The sequence below is a fragment of the Linderina pennispora genome (genome assembly GCF_002104995.1).
Source record: "Linderina pennispora strain ATCC 12442 chromosome Unknown DL89scaffold_47, whole genome shotgun sequence".
NCBI classification, from domain to species: domain Eukaryota; kingdom Fungi; phylum Kickxellomycota; class Kickxellomycetes; order Kickxellales; family Kickxellaceae; genus Linderina; species Linderina pennispora.
The window spans coordinates 26,161-46,843 of NW_024468295.1; the positions used below are offsets into that span (position 1 = coordinate 26,161).

The window sequence follows — 20,683 nt, forward strand, 5'->3', positions numbered from 1 at the left end:
CTGTGGTGAATGTCACAAATCCTACATTCGCACTGGATCTCAAATTGCGATCAATTAACACAATATTTGATTGCATCGGTAGCATTTTGGCTCCATGGATTATTATTATTTTCCCCTGTTACCAGTGTTTCTTCCACCACCACGAATACCTCCGCATGTGGCTGGATAAGCTGAGGGCTGATGGACTGGCTAAGCAGTACGAAATTAGCACAGAGACTTCGGTTTGGTAACCTGTCGCACATCGTATTCAAGACTAGGGCTCGGACAAGGAACACATTACAAGACCTCAGTCCAGAAGATAATACTGAGTTTATGTTTCACAATTCAACATTGAATATTAGGCTTTGAAATACAAATGAACATGGGACATGTATAATGACACAGATATGTGGCACTGGTAGAATCTGTTAATCAGGTAGCGAATCTAAAGATCAGACATCCATACAACTAATAGTTAGGTATATTGTAACAGCACTATTGGCACATTATATCACCATTACATCACCAATAGTAAGAGGGTGGAGTGAGCTCAAATATACTGTGCCAGATGATGAGGGACTGATCTCCATTACAATAGACAGATCCCACACACACAGTATGGTCCTGCATATATATATAGCCTATCTAATTTGAAAATAACCAGGATTGTGCGAATTCTGTAGCACTTGGTTTCCACTCAGAAAAATAACCAACACAGCAGGAGGAGCTGCCACTATGCTTTTTGGGCCAGCAGTACTTACCATTTTGTTTAGTGTGGGGGGTTATAAATGGTGATATTTAATACCGAAGAAAAGGAGAGAAAAGAGAATAAATAGGTTTTATGGATGTATCTTCAATGCCGCCATTTGTGCAATTCATCAGAGGTCCTGATGTTACCTTCGTTGTGCAGGCCTGTAGCAGAGCTCTTGCTGGTACCTGGCTTGCCGTCACCTGGCTTGGCGGACATTTCGACGTCAGGGACAGCCGCAGCGGGGGAGCAACGACTATGATATGAATTAATTCAAGTCGCTAAGCAGGACACTTGGTATTTCTTAGCGATATAGAGAGAAAGCAGAGAAGTTGCGCATCAGGTTGAGTCGTGTATTGATGTCCTTATGTTGATGTATATTTTGTTTTTCAGAGAATTCCAGAATTCGCTTAAAGGGCTTTGGCTGTTGTAGTATAGTGGCAGTACATCACGTTGTGGCCGTGTCGACCCTGGTTCGATTCCAGGCAACAGCACATTTTTGCTTTTTGTCGCCAAAGTGATTTGCTATGGAACATGTTCAAAGAGCGGCCATTTTGTTTTTTTGCTGCTACACCTTCATTTCTGGCTTTTTATAAAATGCTTTTGGATATATACTATTTAATTATGTCTGAGATGCTATTTGACCAGTTCTGTTATTAGCACTGTGAGTATTGAACCTGGCCTAACAATCTTATCTAAAGAATCATCTTCATATATACTAACCAGTAGCAACTACTAGTATATTTTATAGATTTCATTGCCCTTCTGCTTCAGTATTTGATCAAGAGGGCTATTGTGGTATATTTTAATAAAGACTGCTTTATAGAGAAAAGCATAGATAATAAGTGCTTGTAATTTGCTACTAATAATATCCTTTATCCTAATATATAATAGATATTAATCATTGCTTAGATCATTATTGATATAATCTGATTATTCCAAGCACTCTTACTCTTATAATAATAGGTAGTTTTCTGAACACCTACTAGCATCCTTAATAATATCAGTAGGTTGATATTTTAAACCTTTAAATGGCCACTAATGATAAATTTTATATAAGGGGATAGCAAAGTACCTAATTATTAGTCACCAGTGGAATTAGGTTAGTGCATAGATATTTGTGATAGGATGCATGGCTATTGCCCATATAAGTAGTGGATATATCAGTATCCTACTCGATGGCTGCAGGCACAAATGGGGCAGATCATGTCTAATTCATCATCAGTTTTATTTTCCGATTTTCAGAATATGGATTGGTTCCATAGTGTAGCTGGTTATCACTGCGGATTCTGATTCCGCCAACCCGAGTTCGAATCTCGGTGGAACCTTCCTTTTACTTTTGCTTTCTTTTTGATCTCGCTAGCAACGGAGCTGAATCCATCTACTATGCGGTATGCGTGCGTATTGGTTGCATATCAGCATCCTCTCGTTTTGTTCGGTCTTCCCTAACCCGTGAAAGCTGTACAGCTCCAGGATTAGGTGCTAATGGGCTTTCGCAATATATTGTTCAGGACTAGAGCCACGCATCGGCCACTCCCTGTGGCTTGTGTGGAAACCCCTTGGCACTTACGAGCAAGCTGTGGGAGAAGTATATATGTGTTTTCACTTAAATGTCGTTGTATTATTTCTAAATACATAAGAATATCAACCAAACATCACTGCACTCATACAGACGGGCCATCGACTATGACGAAAGCGCTGCAGCGAGGTGTAACGCTTTCACATACAGACCACCAGAGCCACCCAAGAACAGCACTGATGGCTGGCAGTCGTCGGCCAGCAGCACTCGCGAGGCAGGACCAGCGTGCAGCGGCACAAGCAATGGCTATGAAGGGTAGGTTAGGAATAGCCACACCAGTTGCCAAATCACAAGAGCAGATGAAGGGTCGCCACCCTATCGAACAAGAGAGCGTTCTGGTGGCAGGCAAAGTCAAGGCACCCCTTCCAAATGAGCTCAAAGGAGAAATGATTCTCACCAGTAAACTGAGCACCATCGAATCATGCCAAGACAACCGGACAGGCAAGGGAGTGCATGAGCAGAAACCATGTGCTTGTCTACGATGCGATAATTAGGCATTTGATGGAGATTCATCACAAAGGAGTTTCAGATCTAAGCTGACTTCCAGAACGAGTATAGGCTGAACCTCACAGAGCTATGTGCAGCAAAGCATCGACAGTTCCGAGTTCATTAAAAGGGATGCCGAGCTCCAATGCACCTTGTCGAAGCGTTGGCAAGAGCTCTCCAATGAAAAAATGGAGAACAACATGTACTTCTTAAAGTTTGCAACTATAATTGATCGTCTTTCAGGAAGTGATGATTCTTAATGAATAGACAAACAGAACATTTACTGAATGTAAGGGACTACATATGAGATAATACAATATGGGTAAGAGATTTATAAGTATAGTCCAATCAAGGATAGTTAATATAAACAATACCAAATTTTCTTTATCTTTACCTTCATTACCATATATTTTACCTTTATATAAGGTTTTATAATCCAAAACGTATCTGACTATCTGCTAGAACCATTTTAACTTGTTAAAAAAAAACTCCTAAGCTTCAATATGAGTTTGGGTGGCTTACTCTATAAACTCCTTTTGATCTTATGCAGCATCTGACCTCATTGGTGAAACTAGGGTGACAAGCTGGTATTACAGTAGTCATAGGTCTCCACTAGATATCTCTATTGGTTCAATGCAAGAGCTGCTCTCATTGTCGGTCGGCCTGATAACTTCCATGGCGTCATCATGGTGGTCATCACCGGCTGCGCAACACTCTTAGGATATTCATTCATGAGCACCTATTGAATGAGGCCATATAGCTCTTCTAGCGGTCATGCAATATTTATACACCTGCACAGAAGCTCTGCCAGGCAGTTGCCTCTAGGCACCCTGATCTCAGTGTGCTCACCCCACCGATGCTTGCAATCTACAACAAAGCTGGCACCAGTCCTTAATGCCTATGATGCCAAGTACAGATTAGCCAAAGACAGCAGATACTACGATGCCAAGGTAAATCCACTTAAGCATCTTCATGCATACATTCACCTATGCCAGCTTATCGAGAATGAGCAGCTTGGCAAGTCTCCTCCCCAATGCTTGCCTCTGCGGACATCATAGATCCCAGGCCATGTGCGCTTAAACAAGCAAATAATCAAGCAGGTGTTTATTTCGAAAACACGCGAGCACGCTACAGAGATCAACGCAGCAAAGAGGGCAGCAACAGAGGCAAGGAAAGCAGCAGAAAAGGGCGAAAAATTGGCCAAGAAGGCTGCACGCGAAGCAGCGAAGATGCCATCGGATGCAACAGAGGCCACTGCAGCAACTGCGGCAGTAGCGGCTGATTCACTTGCTGGTGTATCAGCGGCAGCAGCAGACACTGTTGCAGCACTTAACAATGCATATGCACCAGCACCCCCAGTCTGTGCACACGACCCGGTCCAAGGGATCACACAATCTGTGTGGGATGTGTGGGGCCGGGTTGCAGATCTAACATCAAAGCCATTTAAGGCGCATGGTGATAGAAAATTCCACGGAATGGCAACAACAGATGGTTGTAACGATATGCATTTTGTTGCAAGACAAGATATCCAAGGCTGATGGTGCAGTAGATGCTGATGGTGCAGGAGGCGATGCTGTGGGAGGCAATGCTACAGGCGATGTTGCAGGAGGTGGTGCTGTGGGAGGCAATGCTATAGCTGACTGTCGCTATATCCACCAAACCCCACAGCCAGAGCTGCAGAATCTGAAAGGCCGCTGTGTATTCATCGATCCAGGTCGGGGCAATTCACTGTATATGATGCACGAAAATAGCAGCAATGGGAAAGAGGGTGAAAAGATGCTCTACCGCTACACACGACAGCAGCGCAATAAGGAGCTCAAGCTGCGCCACTATGACAGGATTCGTCGGGGTACAAAGGATCAAGTCCCAGAAGATGCTGTCCGCAGAGCAGAGGCAGAGCTTTCCAAGCACTGCTGCCAGACCCTTAGCCCAGCAAAATTCCGTGCCTACGTTGCTGCCCGTGCATCTGTGCGGTGTGTCCTAGCACCGTTTTATGCCAACACGATGACAGCGCGAAGGTTACCAGAGCAGCAGCCCACTAAGTCAAACAAGCAGCACCAAAGGCGCTGGAAGGCCCATCCAGGTGTCAGTACCAGTCCCAAGGTGTACCCGCTTCACCGCAAGCTGCGCCTTGATTCATTCATGAACCAGGCCCGTGCAGACCACAGGCTTGCCGCAAAACTCCGGAGCAAGTTCGGTCCAGATCCAGTGCTGATCATGGGCAATTGGAGTGCGCCGATGGCCCGACACCATGCGCCGATTCGTGGCAAGGGATGGCGCGACAAGTTCAAGCACCATGGCTTTGAAGTCTATCTGATCGACGAATTCCGGACATCGTCGATGTGCCCGTTCTGCCTGCGAAAAGTCGCTGCAGACATTCCGGCATGTTCCCAACCCGCGGCCCTACCAGAGATCGAAGAACCCAACTGTGAAGTGCCATGACCTTCTCCGCTGTACAAGCGAGTCATGTAAGCAGGCCATGGCACAATACAGGTGAGCCTATTCGTCTCGGCTCTTGAACCGCGATCTCGCAGCAATTCTAAACTTCAGACTCGTTTTCCAGTCACTCTGTGATTCAGGCAGTATTCCTGAACGGTTCCATCGCTTTACGGCCACCAAGGTTGGAGATGTCCATGATCGACATTGCACCAACAGCCATCCGACATGTTCAAATGACCGGTTCGCCGTGATGCTCTTATCGACGTGTCAACCCATGCTGGCTAGCAGCTGAGCTCGCATCGCGAGCAGAGTATTTCTAGTATTCTCAATTATATCTTTAATCAACCGCTGTTTTATTTTTGAAATGCCAAGTAACGATGAATTTGATGTTTTTGCAAGTAATCGTGCTCATTTGAAGAGTACACAATTTTAAATGTTCAGCTGGAGCAAAATGACGATACAAAAAAAAAAAAAAGGTAAAATGTGCGAGGATCGATTAAAATACAGCTGAAGCAAAAAGTCGACGCCTGCAGGATTCGAACCTGCGCGTAGAAACTACAATGCCTTAGCAGGGCATCGCCTTAACCACTCGGCCAAAGCGTCAAAAACCGGCGCTTAACTCAGCTAATCCGATTTATACTCTGAAATTTTTCGTATTAATGCTGAGTACTTTCTCCCGGTAAACATATGGAGCTAGCCAGGCAAAACATATAAACCTGACCTGGACTTGGGTGATAGCTCAGGTACTACGGTTGCGATGGGCTCCCAGGCTTTAGCAAATGAATCTTCATGGCTGTGTGGACAATTCTGCGCCAGTTCCCAACTGGTCTCACTATAAACATCATTTCATGTGAACTACCTTTTCATCTTAGAAGTGAATAATAATTCGATTCGCAGTTCAGTTATTGCTACTAAGAAATATAGGTACCAGTTGGGAACTGGCGCAGAATTGTCCACACAGCCATGAAGATTCATTTGCTAAAGCCTGGGAGCCCATCGCAACCGTAGTACCTGAGCTATCACCCAAGTCCAGGTCAGGTTTATATGTTTTGCCTGGCTAGCTCCATATGTTTACCGGGAGAAAGTACTCAGCATTAATACGAAAAATTTCAGAGTATAAATCGGATTAGCTGAGTTAAGCGCCGGTTTTTGACGCTTTGGCCGAGTGGTTAAGGCGATGCCCTGCTAAGGCATTGTAGTTTCTACGCGCAGGTTCGAATCCTGCAGGCGTCGACTTTTGCTTCTGCCTTTTTTCCCCTTTTGAATACCGACATCTTATCCTGCTGCATTTCCTTCAATGTCTATGTTGCCATCGTATGATCTTCATAAAGTAAAGAGGCAATTGTAGTCTACAGCTGCTGGTCTTAGAGCAAAGGTTTATTCAGTTTTACTCTTACGCCTGGCTTTCATATCTTTGATGACATGCTTGATGGCGTGGAAGAGCGGGATGGCTACAGGCAAAAAGAACGGTAGGTAAATGGCGTACTTGTGCTGATCGGGGAAGTACAGCATTGAAACCATGGACGGGTCAAAGAACGCACCCTCTGCCTTTGTTGCCGCCACGATAGCATCTTGACATGCGCGGGCATGGTCATGGGCAACGTGTGCGCGAGTGATTTTAGCTAGTGCTGCAAGCGAAGCATCGACTTGCCCTTTAATGCTATCCATGACGACCATATTCTGCATAGACTCGACTAAGGTAATGAGCGACTTCAGGGTGGTGACGGCTGTCTGGCGGTTGTTTGCAAGCCAGCGTCTTGCCAGCGCATCATATTCCCACCCGCTGATGCCCGTTGCGGTGGCTCGCTGTACGTTCACACGGCCCTTGACAGACGGCAGGGGCGTGTCGCTGCGGATTCCCAAGAGTTCGCGCAGCTGGGCAACAAAGACGCCCATGTACGGCCGCAGGTCTCCTTGTGAGACCACTATCTGGCCACTTGCGGTCTTGGGGAAATTGGCCACAGCAATGCCGCCCCATTGCGGGATCAAGAATGCGTTGGTCTTTGACTGTGTGCGGTGGTCGTCAAGAATGTGCATGGGTTGCAGGTCACGTTTCGGCACAAACAGAATAAAGTTGAGCATCGGTGAAACCGGGTCGGTTGATGCTAGGTTCCAGCTGGCGGAGTTGATAAAGTGTGGCAGGGCATCTGAGGTCAGATACGTGTAGTTGGCGGCACGCTGGGGGGTGACTGGCAGTGGGCCGGCGTGGTGCAAGACCTGTGAGGATACTGAGAGCTTGGTCAGCGGTCTGACAATATCAATGAATGGCTGCAGGTAGGCGGACAGCGCCTGCTCGATCTCCCAGTCCACTGATAGTCCGCCGGTTGGATCCTCGTTGATCAGCGTGAATGTGACAGCGTACTCTGGCGAGTACTTTAGTGCACGGCCCTCAGGTCTGCGTACCTCGCGCTCTTCTTTTGCCACGATGCGTGCGATCCATTTGGCAACAGCCTCACTGGTGTCTGCCGTGTCTGGCCAGCGGAATCTGTGCCGACCGGGCAGTCCCCACTGTTGCACTGACTTCCTCCTGTGTCTCGACAGTGTAATGGCCGGGTAGATCGGGCGCCAGGCCACGTTGCACCTGGGCGGTAAATGCGACGCGCCATTCGTCGGGCTTGTATGGCAATCTGCTCTTTGCGAGTTTTGTGTCAACCAGCTTCTGCACTTCATTGAGCGAAATGTCAGGCGAATCGACGTAAAAGGTGAAAGGGATTTCCAGTGCATCGGCTTGTGTGTATTGTGCAATTTCGGTAGAGGGAAGGTCGGCGCGGTATACGCGTGTTGTCGTCCACCACAGCGGCAGGCCCAACAGAAACACAGATAATATGCTGAGGACTACCACTATACGGTCGCGATGTACGGATATTATTGCCTTGTCCTGGCCCTTACCGCGCAAAAGGGCCCGAATTCTGTCGACGAGCGCAGGCATTTGTGTTGGTATGCAGGAGCGGGTGTGCGAATTGGAGGAACAGGAATGCGTGTGGGAACTGGGGAGAGGTGAGGGAAGCTGTGTGGGTAGGGCGAGCCGCAAAGGTATCGCTAGGCCGCATCAATAACGCTGCAGGCCGGCTCGCAGTGATGCCAGGCTTGAGCCGAGCCGGGCGCCGGTGACAAAGTACTGCGCAGTACTATAGATCCCCCGTGACAGAACCAAAGGGAGCAATAGCATGGAGGGGGCGCCCGCAATTGGATGGGGTGTTTTTGGTGAATATCAGGGCAAAGCGCGCATATCTCTGCGGTATAGTGAGCTCGATTGGCTTTTTGGCGCCTTGGGCTTTTTTTTGAAACCGCGAGTGTGACTCGGGCCAAGGGCCGGAGGGGATGTGCGCACTATACAGGTCGCCAGGAAGAGTGCTAGCAGAGACGGTATAAAGTTTAATGGGTGTCAAGGTCGCTCTCAATGCTGGCTCGTCTAAAATTTTTCTTTACTTCTCCAATTCTTCGCTTATTCAACTAGTCTGAGCTGCATTTTTCTTCCTTCTTTTTGCGTCCGTTGTGCAAAAAAAGCTACTTTACTTTTACTTTACGAAAAAAGGCACCAAAAAGCCGTTATATCCACTAGGTAAGGCCCGCCCGCCACTCCCACATCCACGACCAGCCCTTTGTGTCTCCGTATCCCACCAGAAATTAAAATAAACAATACGTTCCACTCACCCCGACGCAGCAGCAGAAGCTAACAGCCAAAACATAGCCCATATAGACACTGTTACACGAAACACACTGTATAAAAGATGCCGCAAATGCTTGTACTCATCGGCCTGCCGGGCTGTGGTAAAACGGCGTTCGCCAAGCGCCTAGCGGCGCACGGACACAGCTGGGAGCGTATCAACCAGGACGAGTCCGGCAGCCGGTCCCTGTGCGAGCAGCACGCAGCAAAGTTCCTCAAGGAGGGCAAGAATGTGGTCATTGATCGGTGCAACTTTGACGAGGACCAGCGCAAAATCTGGGTCAAGATTGCCGAGGACGCGTTTGCACCGGTGGACGCGCTGTACTTTGACATTGACGTCAAGGTGTGCAAGGAGCGTGTCAAGGCACGCACCAGCCACCCGACGGGCGTCGAGGGCAAGTTTGGCTCTGAGGTTGTTGCGCGCTTTGACCGGCTCATGACCCGCCCGTCGATTTACGAGGGCTTCCGGTTCATCCACAACATCGCCACCCATCTGCCACCGCCCAAGAAGGGCATGACTGAGGACGAGGTGTTCACGCACAGCACGATCAGCAGCATCATGGTGATGTTCCCTCCCAGCAAGGAGCCTACACCCTGCAAGGCCGAGCCGCCCAAGGAGGAATGCAAGAAGGAGGAGATCAAGGTCACCGTCAAGGTCGAGGAGGAGAAGAAGCAGGAGTGCAAGAAGAAGGAGGAGGTAAAGGAGGAGGTCACCGTCAAGGTCAAGGTCGAGGAGGAGACCATCAAGAAGAAGAAGGAGCAGAAGGCTGTCGACTTTGTCCAGGCTGACTGGGTCGGCAAGCCGCCTGTCGGGACGATCACCAAGCCCAACGAGGGTTATGGAACGTACAAGGAGACCAAGGCTATGTGGGAGGACGAGCAGCACACGCAGCACTTCAACCACTCGCTGTACAACGAGCAGGCGGACCGCGAGGTCGGAAAGGGCCGGGAGGCAGACCGCCGTACGCGCCACGTGCAGCACTCAGACCACATGGTCAACCCGACGCAGGGCCTGGCTCGTGCCTTCGACCACCTGTCCCTGGACCGCGACCAGCAGGGCCACGAGGTTGAGTGCGATGGCAAGCGGAGACATTTCCACGACCGCTCACACTACTACCACCAGCACGAGCACCAGGAGAACGCCAAGGCAGGCACCGCACGCACCTACGAGCACAAGCACATGAACAGCTTCCGCCACGTGCACGCTGACAAGCCCGACAAGGCCCGCACAGAGGCGTTTGAGCACCGCTCGTTCAACTACGCGTACAAGGGCGGCGCCGGCTTCGATCCCGAGCAGGTCATGATGAGTTCGTCAAAGAACAAGCTCAAGTTCGAAGACGAGATCAAGGCGTCGTTCCACAACCTGCCTGTCAACGACCACTTCTCGTTTGCCCAGAACGTCAAGTGGGAGACTGAGTTTCCGACAAAGCCCAACTGGAGTGTCTTTGGTGGCAAGTAAGCATAATCCAAAACCGTCTCCCTCTTCATCCAAACCAACATTGTCATCTTTTTAGCCCTTTCTCTTTTCTTTATTGTCTTTCCAATTTTCTCTCTAAACCCCCTCTACAGCTTGATGTGCGTGTGCGGGTGATGGTGGTAGTGCGGGCATGACGTGACTAGCTGCTGGAAGTTCTCGGCCGGCAACCACATCCTCTTCTTGACCTCCTCGACGACCTCCATTGAGTATGTTCCATCAGGAATGTCGGCAGTGCCTGCCACGCTGCTCTCCTTGGCCATCTGGATCCACGAGTCCTCCTGCGCCAGGTTCTCCTTGACCGCTTGGTGGATAAACGCTGCCGTGATCTGCGCCGAGGTTTCGCGGATGCGCTCGATGCGCGGGTACAGCTCGCCACGAGCACGCTCCTCGTCGGTCAGCGAGTTGGCCAGCGCTTTTGATACAGCAAAGATCATGGTGTCGGTGATGCGCTTAGGCTTGCACAGTACCGATCCAAGCCCAATGGGTGGGAACACATACATGTTATTGCCCTGGCCTGGAACACGGTCCTCGCCGGTCCCGGGGATCGTATATGTCGGGAACGCGGTGCCAGATGCAAACAGCACACGGTTGTTTGTATGCACCATGGCCTCCTCAAACGAGCATTCAGCCTTGGTTTCGGGGTTCGATAGCGGGAAAATAATCGGGCGGTTCGTCTGGTTCAGCTCGTCCATGCGCTTCAGAATACCTTCGTGGAACGCCTTGTAGATGGTTGACAGACCAATGAGTGCCGTCGGCTTGACGTAGTCGAGCGTCTCCTCCAGCGTCTTGCACTGTGTGGCCCCGTTGTCGTGGCGGGCAAAGTAAATCTTGTGGTCGGCCAGCTTGTCGCCGCGGTTGGCCGTGATCATGCCGCGCGAGTCGACAAACCAGAACATAGCCTTGGCCTGCTCCTCTGGGATTCTGTGCTCAATGATAAAGTAGTCAGCCAGCTGCTTGGCGACACCAACGCCGGCAGAGCCAGCCCCAACGAACAGGATGCGCTGGTTCTTTGGTGGGATTCCAGCCTGCTGCACGGCAGAGATAAAGCCGCCAAGGATAACTGACCCGGTGCCCTGGATATCGTCGTTAAAACACAATATCTGGTTGCGCCACTTGTCGAGCAGGCCAAAAGCATGGTCAGTGCTAAAGTCCTCGAACTGGATAAACATATTCGGGAATGCCTTGTGCAGCGCAGTGATGATCTTGTCAGCAGCAGCATAGAATGTCTCGTTGTCCGGGCGGCGCTGCCGAATACCAAGGTACAGCGGGTCCTGGAGGTACTGCTCTGTGTCTGTGCCAAAGTCCAGCACAATCGGCAGGCATTTGTCGGGATGAAGACCAGCCGCAGCTACGTACAGCTGCAGCTTGCCTACCGGAATACCCATGCCGTTCATGCCCAGATCGCCCAGGCCCAGGATGCGTGAGCCATCGGTGATGACTGTTATCTCGGGCTCGTCACCCTCAATCGACTCGCGGTAGTTGCTGATAATCTCATCAATATTGTCGACCTCGGTTATTGGAATGTACAGGCCGTCGACTGCATTGGGTGGCGCCAAGAACGGGTAAATGTGCGAGTACTCTTGGCATGCCTTGCCTACGGTCGGCGTGTAGATGATGGGAGCAATCTCCTTGAGGTTGTGGAGCACCAGCCGATAGAACAGATTGATGTTGGTCGTTCGTACCCACGACAGGAATATGTACTTTTCGATATTTGTGCTTTTGAGCTGGAGCTGCTCCAGCACGCGCTTCTCCTGTATGTCAAAGTTCTCGACACCCGACGGAACCAGGCCCTTCAGGTGCATGGCGGAGCGTGTGGCATAGGGCAAGGCGGTACCGGCGCTGGAGGCGATCAGGTCAGGCGTGCTGCTGCGAGACTGGTTGGAAGACGTGGTCTCGGCCATGATAGGTGCCATCGTTTACAGAGGTCAATTGAGTAAGTGTGGGGAGAGCGAAGAAGAAAAAAGTGCAATATGGTAGTTCAGCGGCAAATCCCCGTCAGCCGCTCTGGCTATATATACATGGCCGCGGCCCTGTGATAATCTGCTTTATTCTCCTTTTGTAAGCGGGCAATATCGGGCACATTGGTGCATAAAGCCATGTCGGAAAAAGCAGCCCGGCGAAAGGCGAGGCTTTCCAGCCAGTCCAAGCAAGAGAAAAAACCACACCCCGCCACCACCTGTTTGCGGTGTCGGAAAACCTGCTCGCCTTTCCCGGCATCCTCCGCTGTAAACACTGCTTTTTTATTTTTGCGTGCCCCGTGCGCACTGGGACATAATGCTCACATCAAGTTTTGCAAATCCCCTCCCTTTCTTCTGCGCACGCGATGGCTGTTCATTCTTGGAAAGCTGGGGCAAAGCGGCCCGGCTTGGGGGAGAGGCGAAGTTGGGGAGGCTTTTGTTGTCGTTCGCGGCTGTAGCGGCTATTGCGTGCAAATACTCTGACCGAGTTTCACCTTGAAACAATCTGCTGCTTCCACCTGCCCCCTTAATGTCTCGAAAAAGGCCTGGCTACTGTCATCATATACCCCCCTGTTCCCACCCCCTTTCTCCCCCTTCATAAAAAGCAGCATCGAGCCACACACATGCCTTTCTGTCTGCAAGTTTACCACTTTCCTGGTGCCATCCTTGATGCGCCCGCCATGTATTCGTCTGCATGGCCGATATAAATTCTTACTGGACACATGACCTGTTGGTAATTCTAGTACACTATCATACTGAATGCATGCTCATAAATCTCCTACCATGGCGCTCTCAAGCTGCGCTGGTTGATGTCTTGATTGGATCCTTCCATGAAAGCAGTCAAGTGTAAGAGCAGTGGCTGGAAGAACACCATAGAGTCTTGGCTAACTTAATGTATATGCTCAGAGCTCCATTCCAATCTTGCTGCTAGTGAGTACATGGACTGTGCCCTAGTTGCAGCTATCACACTTTGTTCACCTAGGCTAGTCGACCCTGGCCGCTTGTATCCAGAACTGCCTTCCAAGTGTGAATAATGCTAATCGCCATGGGCAGTTTGAGCCACACTTTGGCTCTAGAAGCTGCTCATCCCTCTTTGTATAGATCTAATACATGTGATATACGGTTGCTCAAACAGGCTTATGCAGATCACTACCAACTTTGAAATGCACCAAGCTACATATCCTTTTGACAATCTGGGCAAATGTGACCTTTTGATGGCAGCAAATCGAAAACCCCAATGAAACCTCATCTAGCAACTGATTGTTTACTTTGGATGATCTTGTCATTCAGTCAGGTGATGCCTGACTGTCGATCTCATTCACATATATGAGTCTACTAATGGTATATGCTCTGGATACGATGTTCCTACTGCCAAATAGTGAATTCAAACTTGAGTAACTATACACAACACATAGGTGAGTAGTCTGCAGCTATTATTTTTAATAGAAAGTTAGAAGCTCTATTATCGAATAATAAATGCATTCTAATATTAAAGAAAGCCTTGGCAAGTAAAAGCAACTGATAGACTAAAGGATAGGAGATCAGTCAGAAATTGTTAGCTATTTAATTATTTTTATTATTTTTATTATTTTCTTATTCTGATGCCAAATATGGTGCTTCTATGAAACCCCCTTTGGCATCCTGAAAAATTTCAATTGATTTCTTATGACCCAGCCTCTATCTCAGTAGAAGCATATTAATTGTGTATTAACTGAAATTTTTTAGGATGCTGATGGGGGTTTTATAGAAGTATAAAAAAATATAAAAAATAATAAGTTTTAAAGTTGAAACTATCTTTTACTAAGTTTAGTAATTGTGAATGACCTCCTATCAGATAGACAACAGCATGTTTAACTCTGTATATTGACATGGAATTATCTAGCCCTCATAGAAATACTTGATACAAATGGGTCATAGTATGTTGGATCACAGTTGTACATTTGCATCTACTTAAACACCTAAGTAATAATACCTTCAGTGCAGCTCAGTTAAATACTAATACAGATAGGGTCAGAGCAGACAGAAATTTTCGGTATTTGCTAGACGATGGTAGCAGGACTGAAACTGCATATTGCTATGGAGGCCATTCATAAATATAAAAGTTTAAAGAAACTAAATATCTGTTAACAGAATAACCAATTAACAAATAAGAAATCAATTACTAACAGTAGATAAATATTTTAAAAAACAGAATGTTTAGCAATGGCCAAAAAGATTCTAGCAACTAGATTAACAAACAAACAAAGATGCCAAATATGGTGCTTCTACGAAACCCCCTTCGGCATCCTGAAAAATTTCAGTTGATACACAATTAATATGCTTCTACTGAGATACAGGCTGGGTCACAAGAAATCAACTGAAATTTTTCAGGATGCCGAAGGGGGTTTCGTAGAAGCACCATATTTGGCATCAGAACAAGAAAACAATAAAAATATTAATAATTATTAAATAGCTAACCATTTCTGACTGATCTCCTATGTCGAAAGCAGTTACATAGCAGCATATCCTGCTATTCTTGTATATTTTAATTTTCTATTTTCTAACATGATTGTTTCGGATCAGCGTTTGTGCTGATTGTCAATATGCCCGAGTGGTTAAGGGGAGTGACTAGAAATCACTTGGGCTCTGCCCGCACAGGTTCAAATCCTGTTGTTGACGATTCCTTTTTGCCTCGTGCTCCCATTTTTATTCCGTTCGCTGCCTGTGTGTTCCTGGGAAACCGACTGTGCTATCTCTTTTGTGGCATTATCCTAACGCAAAAATGAGTGGGTACTCGTGGCGATGGCTATTGGTAGTACTAAATTCCCACTTCAGATATACCTTTTTCTTGACAAATGCTTAAGGCTGTCTTATTGCTTTTATTATTGCCTTTACTCTACACTTAGTATCATATTCATAGATAGTGTACACCCCACAACTATTACTATAGTAACTGCATTTGATGCTCTGATAGATTCATAAAATGATATCACCAGTATTACTAGGCATATTGATACTATTATTATTTGCAAAATATATAGGGATGCACTTTTATACCTAGTTATTATTCTAGTAAACTCTAGGTATTATCCTATCTGGGTTATGAATCTACTACTAGTATCTGCTATGTTTATAAGAGGGTTGGTATAGGCTTATGGAGCTAAAGGTAATAGTGGCCTCATCTTAGTTGATGGCATAGGTAGCCTATAGGGGCCATTCTTTGACATATAAATTTCTAAAATTTATAATTTAGTTAGTTATTTGATTAATTATTTTCATAATAGTTTTTTATTACTAATTATTTTTAGTTTAGATATTATTAAATATTATATCCAGAATATTTCTATATTTATAAATGATTATTAAGATAAAATATTTTTCTTAATATTTTACCTAAACTGCTACTAGTATCTAAGAAAAGTTTTAGTAAATATGATTTTAACTAGTATAAAAAACTTTGCATATTTAGGGTTAATTACCTTTGGGTAATAAAAGTCAATATCCCAATAGATATAGTTAAATAACCATAATGAAATACTATTTACTGAATCTTTTCTAAGATACTACTAGTAGTTTAGGTGAAATTTATATTTTACTAAAATTACCAGTATTTATAATATGTTTAATCAATTTATAGTCAGATAAGTAACCCTATATATCCTCTAATATATAGTGTACAACAATTGGTATATCTCAGGATAATCTGGCAAGAACTACTATAAAGCATAAGGACTATATATGGTCCAAACTAACTTTACTATATTTAAGTTTTAATATAGTTTTATATTTTCTATTAAATTCATAGTTGACTAGAAACTAGTTTAGTTATACTGTTGTATTTATTGAATGTATAGGGATTATAAAGGTTATAACTACTACTAATGAAAAGAAGGAAAAGGAATGGATGAGTTGCTTAGGGGTATTTTCAATATAGCAATCTATACTGTTGATATTCAGGGTCCAGAGTCCCCCTGCGCCACCATAGACAAGGCCGAAACACATACGTACAAAGGCCCAGACAGATGATCAGCCTTCCTTCTTCCCCTTAGTCATTTTTTGGATAAGTTATTTATTCCATATATTTATTAACTACTTATTCCCTAAGGTAACATATGCAACTTATTAGAGGCTAAACATTGCCTTTATATTATAGGCTGTAGTGGGGATCTTGTTGGTGGCTGGCTTGCTATCACCTAATTCGACTGACGTGTCGACGTCAGAGGCAGCTGCAGTGGGCGTGCAACAATGCTTTCCTATTTTAAAAAAAAAAAAGAACATATGGAAAATATTGAAATTTGATGTTGGCATGTGGAACTATTACTATATATATACAAAAATTTCGAGCCGAGCTGTCATGTCGTAATCGGTCCACAGTTGGACCACGACAATGGTTACACATCAAGGGGTTTTATTTGTCTTCCCTTTTTTCTTTTACTTCTCTTCTCTTCTTCGTCACATGCCACTGTTCCGCTATCAGGACGGACTGCCCCTGACTATCGCCGGTCAAGTTGTCGCCCACGAATGGATTCGCGGCGATGTACCTGGCTCGCGACGTCCACCAACAGATGGCCGCTGATGTGTATACATCGGGTCTATACGGATATGGGAACACTGTCCCGTGGTCGCCCGGCAGCCGATAGCAGCAAGTAGCATACTCCGTTTGCCGAAGTCCATCCCGCCGAACGTGTATAAATACAGCCATGAGCAGTGAGCAACTTTTAGTTTTATTGTCTACTTTTTAGTATATGATCTCGTTAAGGAACAGTTCACTGAGTTATATTTCTATTTAGTTTTCCAAAAGATAGTTAGGACCATTACTGTCGAAGTAGTAGATTACCTCGCAGATTTCCACGAACGAGAGAAAAGAGCTTGGTAGTTTACTATTTCACTAGGATATCTGAATTTCCCGCGATTATTATTATTATTATTATCATTATTATTATTACCGTTTATTCACGGATATTCGATTCAAGCAAGACCAACGACTACAATGTCCTTCATGACCGACCCAGACAGTGCTGGTGATCGACTCACTGATCAAGCCTCTCCTTCACCCCTTTTAAACACCACAGAGCAGAGAAAAATATTTCACTGGTTCTGTGGTCTAGCGGTATGATTCTCGCTTAGGGTGCGAGAGGTCCCGGGTTCAATCCCCGGCAGAGCCCCAAGTTTTTGCACCAGCTCATTTCGCTGTAGGGCTTTTTTGCGGAAATAAACGCTGGCCATGCAAAAAACAGGCACAGCTGCGCTTGACTCTCGCTACATCGAGACTAGGAATGGCAAAAAAGATGCTGCCTTCTGCCAGAATCGAACTGGCGACCTTCTGCTTACTAGGCAGACGCTCTGCCAACTGAGCCAAGAAGGCATCCCATTTGTTGATTTTGCCATGTCGTAATTGGTCCACGGTTGGACCACGACAATGGTTACACATCAAGGGGTTTTTATTTATCCTCCTTTTTTTTTTTATCTTTTACTTCTCTTCTCCGTCGTCACACGCCGCTGTTCTGCTATCAGGACAGACCGCCCCTGACTATCGCCGGTCGAGCTGACGCCCACGAATGGATTCGTGGCGATGTACCTGGCTCGCGACGTCCACCAACAGATGGCCGCTGATGTGTATACATCGGGTCTATACGGATATGGGAACACTGTCCCGTGGTCGCCCGGCAGCCGATAGCAGCAAGTAGCATACTCCGTTTGCCGAAGTCCATCCCGCCGAACGAGTATAAATACAGCCATGAGCAGCGAGCAACATTAAGTTTTGTGGTCTACTTTTTAGTATATGATCTCGTTAAAGAACAGTTCTCTGAGCTTTTATTCTATTAAGTTTTCCAACGTTATAAGATAGGACCGTTACCATCGAAGTCGTAGATTACCTTGCAGATTTCCACGAACGAGAGAAAGAGCTTGGTAGTTTACTGCTTTACTAGGATATCTGTATTTCCCACGACCGTCATTAATAGTATTATTATTATTACCGTTTATTCACGGATACCATTTTCAAGCAAGACCAGTGACTGCTATGTCTTTCGCAACCGACCCAGACTGTGCTGGTACTCGACCCGCTGATCAATCCTCTCCTTCACCCCTTTTAAACCCCACAATTTCCTTAGATAATCATATGTACACAAATGTAACGTTCTAGCAACCAGCAGTTGCTTTGTTTTGTTACTTTTTTTTATTCTGGTACTTTTTCTTAAACATGTCGCCATACTTTCCTTATTTGCATATACCAGCGATATACATACTCATTGCAATGGCTTTTTTATATGTTCCAGTCTTTGATAGCATTCTTTAAATGAGACTTATTCAACCCTAGATAATAAATAAAAAACATAATGAAAGCTGCAGAGTAGTGTGGTGTATAGTGCATGAATAGTGGCAAAAACCAGTGTATTTTTACTACATACTTTTTTTTGGACAATTGTGAATAGCGTGTTCTTTACCCTTTTGCATATTTTATCTTTGGACAGCCCTGAGTGCTCTGCTGTGCAAATATTCGAGTATATTACTTACCCTATCACCTCATTCTCAGCCGATTTTCATTTGACCCTCTGCATAGTTTGTTTTTTTCTATCATATTTATACCTTATGTACCCAGCTATATCCGACACCGACTGAATTGCAGCAGCAGGAAGCCTTTTGTCAAAAGCACTGGATCCTGTCGGGACACCTGACCGTGCAGCAATAATTGCATGCACATCAATATTTGGTACCACAGCACTTCTAGTTATATACGCATGGCTCAACATCTCTTACCCGCCAATTCGAGCAAAGAATCTTCCACTTACAACACTCATGCTTCTCTCTGGCATCATCTGGTATATAGGCGACGTGGTCACAAATGGCCATATTAATGTTGTTGGATTTTGGCAGAATTGCAAACTGTGGGTGATCTGGGTAAGGGCATTCCTAGTATGTTCCTATGCTGCTGCCATATTTATGCGCGCCTATACGATGGATCTCATCTTTGCTCAAGGGAAGAAAGCTCGGGGACTGCCATTTTACATACCGATGGCATCATTGTTTACTATCATATTCGTAATCTGTATCAACGCACATGCTGCTGGTGGTGAGTCACCAGTTCATTTTATCCCACGTGTACAAATGTGCAGTATCTCATTGTACATTCTCTATACCGGAATGGCATTCGTCTGGGTATCGTTGACTGCCTGTGGATTTATAATCTGGCGTCTTCGCGAAATTTACTCAGTGTTTAGCGAGATCGGCGAGTTCTCAATAATCCTGTTCCTGGGAATATTTGATATCCTACACACGGCTCTGTTCACTGGACTTGTTCCGTATTACCCGCTTGACATAGAGTATCGAGTAATGTCAACGATTATTTATACATGCGTCACAAATATTTCAGTATGGATTATACTTTTCATACCAGTGTTTAGGAGTATATTCTACCGGCGAGCGTACTTGGAAGACTGGCTACTGCAGCTAGAGAGTGACAGGATAGCGTCAGTATACAAAAGAGTTGATGAATACTCAGAATCTGCCAGTGTAAGATTCTCGCACCAAGACGATACAGCGGACGAGAAAGAACTTCCAGCCCAGCCAGGAGAGCTTGAGCTAGGCGGCCAGCTGAACATCCAGTCTGACTTACCAAGTAGATGCACTGAGCGAGGAGCTCCTAGCCACCCTATAGAGTTTCATGCTATCACTAGTAGATTACCACAATAAATGCATCTTGGCTTATATTTCTCAGCTAAGAAATGTGATATAGAATACGCTTTGAACATCCATAAGAACCTTGTATATCGTCAGAGTTTAGAGAATAGCTTTCGGGATATATTGGTTGGCTGAGTCCCATGGTGTGCTCGATTATGCTTGCAGTATATCCATCTAGGTTTGGATTTAGTGTGTATATATCTCTAGCAAAGTGTGTGTTCTGTCTTTGAAAAGCAGCCATATCGGCATGTAGTATACTGCTGGTACTTTCTGAAGTCTATATCAGAATTAGATTTTCCTTATTTCATTGTTCTATTTTCTCTTTATATTTTGCTACCCAGTCCAATACTGGACCGGATCCTTCCTGTCTTTCTTCTATATTTTTCTACTTGCTTAGTGCCTTCCTGCACTCTCTCACACTTTCTCAATACATATATCTTCAGGTGTTTCAGCCCGCTCTACAATATACTTGTATCGCTTGTAACCTTCTGACAGTCTACTCGATTTTAGCCTGGATATCCGCCTTTTGTTCATAATGAGTCAGGCGAAGCGGCCAGATATTCAAGTATTCGCCGCGGTGGAAAATACACTGGTTGGCAGGATATACCATCAGGATCCAGATGCACAAATTTCCGACAACCAGGTCGACAGAAGTTAAAAGGCAGCGCAAGATACGGCTGAAAGGAAATCG

The 20,683-nt window shown here is 45.9% G+C and overlaps 4 protein-coding genes and 7 non-coding genes across 11 annotated transcripts; 7 read left to right on the forward strand and 4 right to left on the reverse strand.

Annotated features, from left to right (window-relative positions):
* Window positions 1–1,150: 1,150 nt before the first annotated feature.
* On the forward strand, window positions 1,151–1,221 carry DL89DRAFT_t172. Its single transcript has one exon. It is a non-coding gene; the product is annotated as a tRNA-His (tRNA).
* Window positions 1,222–1,978: 757 nt separating this feature from the next.
* Window positions 1,979–3,057, forward strand: DL89DRAFT_271453 (uncharacterized protein). Its single transcript, XM_040888923.1, has 3 exons — window positions 1,979–2,345; window positions 2,368–2,755; window positions 2,879–3,057. The coding sequence occupies exons 1-3, from the start codon at window positions 2,338–2,340 to the stop codon at window positions 3,050–3,052; spliced, it is 570 nt and encodes a 189-aa protein (XP_040739458.1). The 5' UTR covers window positions 1,979–2,337; the 3' UTR covers window positions 3,053–3,057.
* DL89DRAFT_t173 lies at window positions 1,983–2,055 on the forward strand. Its single transcript has one exon. It is a non-coding gene; the product is annotated as a tRNA-Gln (tRNA).
* Window positions 3,058–5,752: 2,695 nt separating the features above from the next.
* Window positions 5,753–5,834, reverse strand: DL89DRAFT_t178. The gene has a single exon. It is a non-coding gene; the product is annotated as a tRNA-Ser (tRNA).
* A 548-nt stretch (window positions 5,835–6,382) lies between these two features.
* Window positions 6,383–6,464, forward strand: DL89DRAFT_t174. The gene has a single exon. It is a non-coding gene; the product is annotated as a tRNA-Ser (tRNA).
* An 84-nt stretch (window positions 6,465–6,548) lies between these two features.
* On the reverse strand, window positions 6,549–8,229 carry DL89DRAFT_271460 (uncharacterized protein). Its single transcript, XM_040888924.1, has 2 exons — window positions 7,749–8,229; window positions 6,549–7,702 (listed from the first exon to the last, which is right to left on the reverse strand). The coding sequence occupies exons 1-2, from the start codon at window positions 8,158–8,160 to the stop codon at window positions 6,609–6,611; spliced, it is 1,506 nt and encodes a 501-aa protein (XP_040739459.1). The 5' UTR covers window positions 8,161–8,229; the 3' UTR covers window positions 6,549–6,608.
* A 733-nt stretch (window positions 8,230–8,962) lies between these two features.
* On the forward strand, window positions 8,963–9,391 carry DL89DRAFT_228342 (P-loop containing nucleoside triphosphate hydrolase protein; the record flags this gene model as incomplete). The annotated part of the gene is made up of 1 exon (XM_040884872.1): window positions 8,963–9,391. A coding segment is annotated over one exon (429 nt), but the record flags the coding sequence as incomplete, so codon positions are not given.
* A 1,018-nt stretch (window positions 9,392–10,409) lies between these two features.
* DL89DRAFT_133258 (uncharacterized protein) lies at window positions 10,410–12,382 on the reverse strand. The gene has a single exon (XM_040883335.1). The coding sequence runs from the start codon at window positions 12,286–12,288 to the stop codon at window positions 10,462–10,464; it is 1,827 nt and encodes a 608-aa protein (XP_040739461.1). The 5' UTR covers window positions 12,289–12,382; the 3' UTR covers window positions 10,410–10,461.
* A 2,527-nt stretch (window positions 12,383–14,909) lies between these two features.
* DL89DRAFT_t175 lies at window positions 14,910–14,991 on the forward strand. Its single transcript has one exon. It is a non-coding gene; the product is annotated as a tRNA-Ser (tRNA).
* A 2,414-nt stretch (window positions 14,992–17,405) lies between these two features.
* Window positions 17,406–17,477, forward strand: DL89DRAFT_t176. The gene has a single exon. It is a non-coding gene; the product is annotated as a tRNA-Pro (tRNA).
* Window positions 17,478–17,604: 127 nt separating this feature from the next.
* Window positions 17,605–17,677, reverse strand: DL89DRAFT_t177. Its single transcript has one exon. It is a non-coding gene; the product is annotated as a tRNA-Thr (tRNA).
* Between the last annotated feature and the right edge of the window lie 3,006 nt (window positions 17,678–20,683).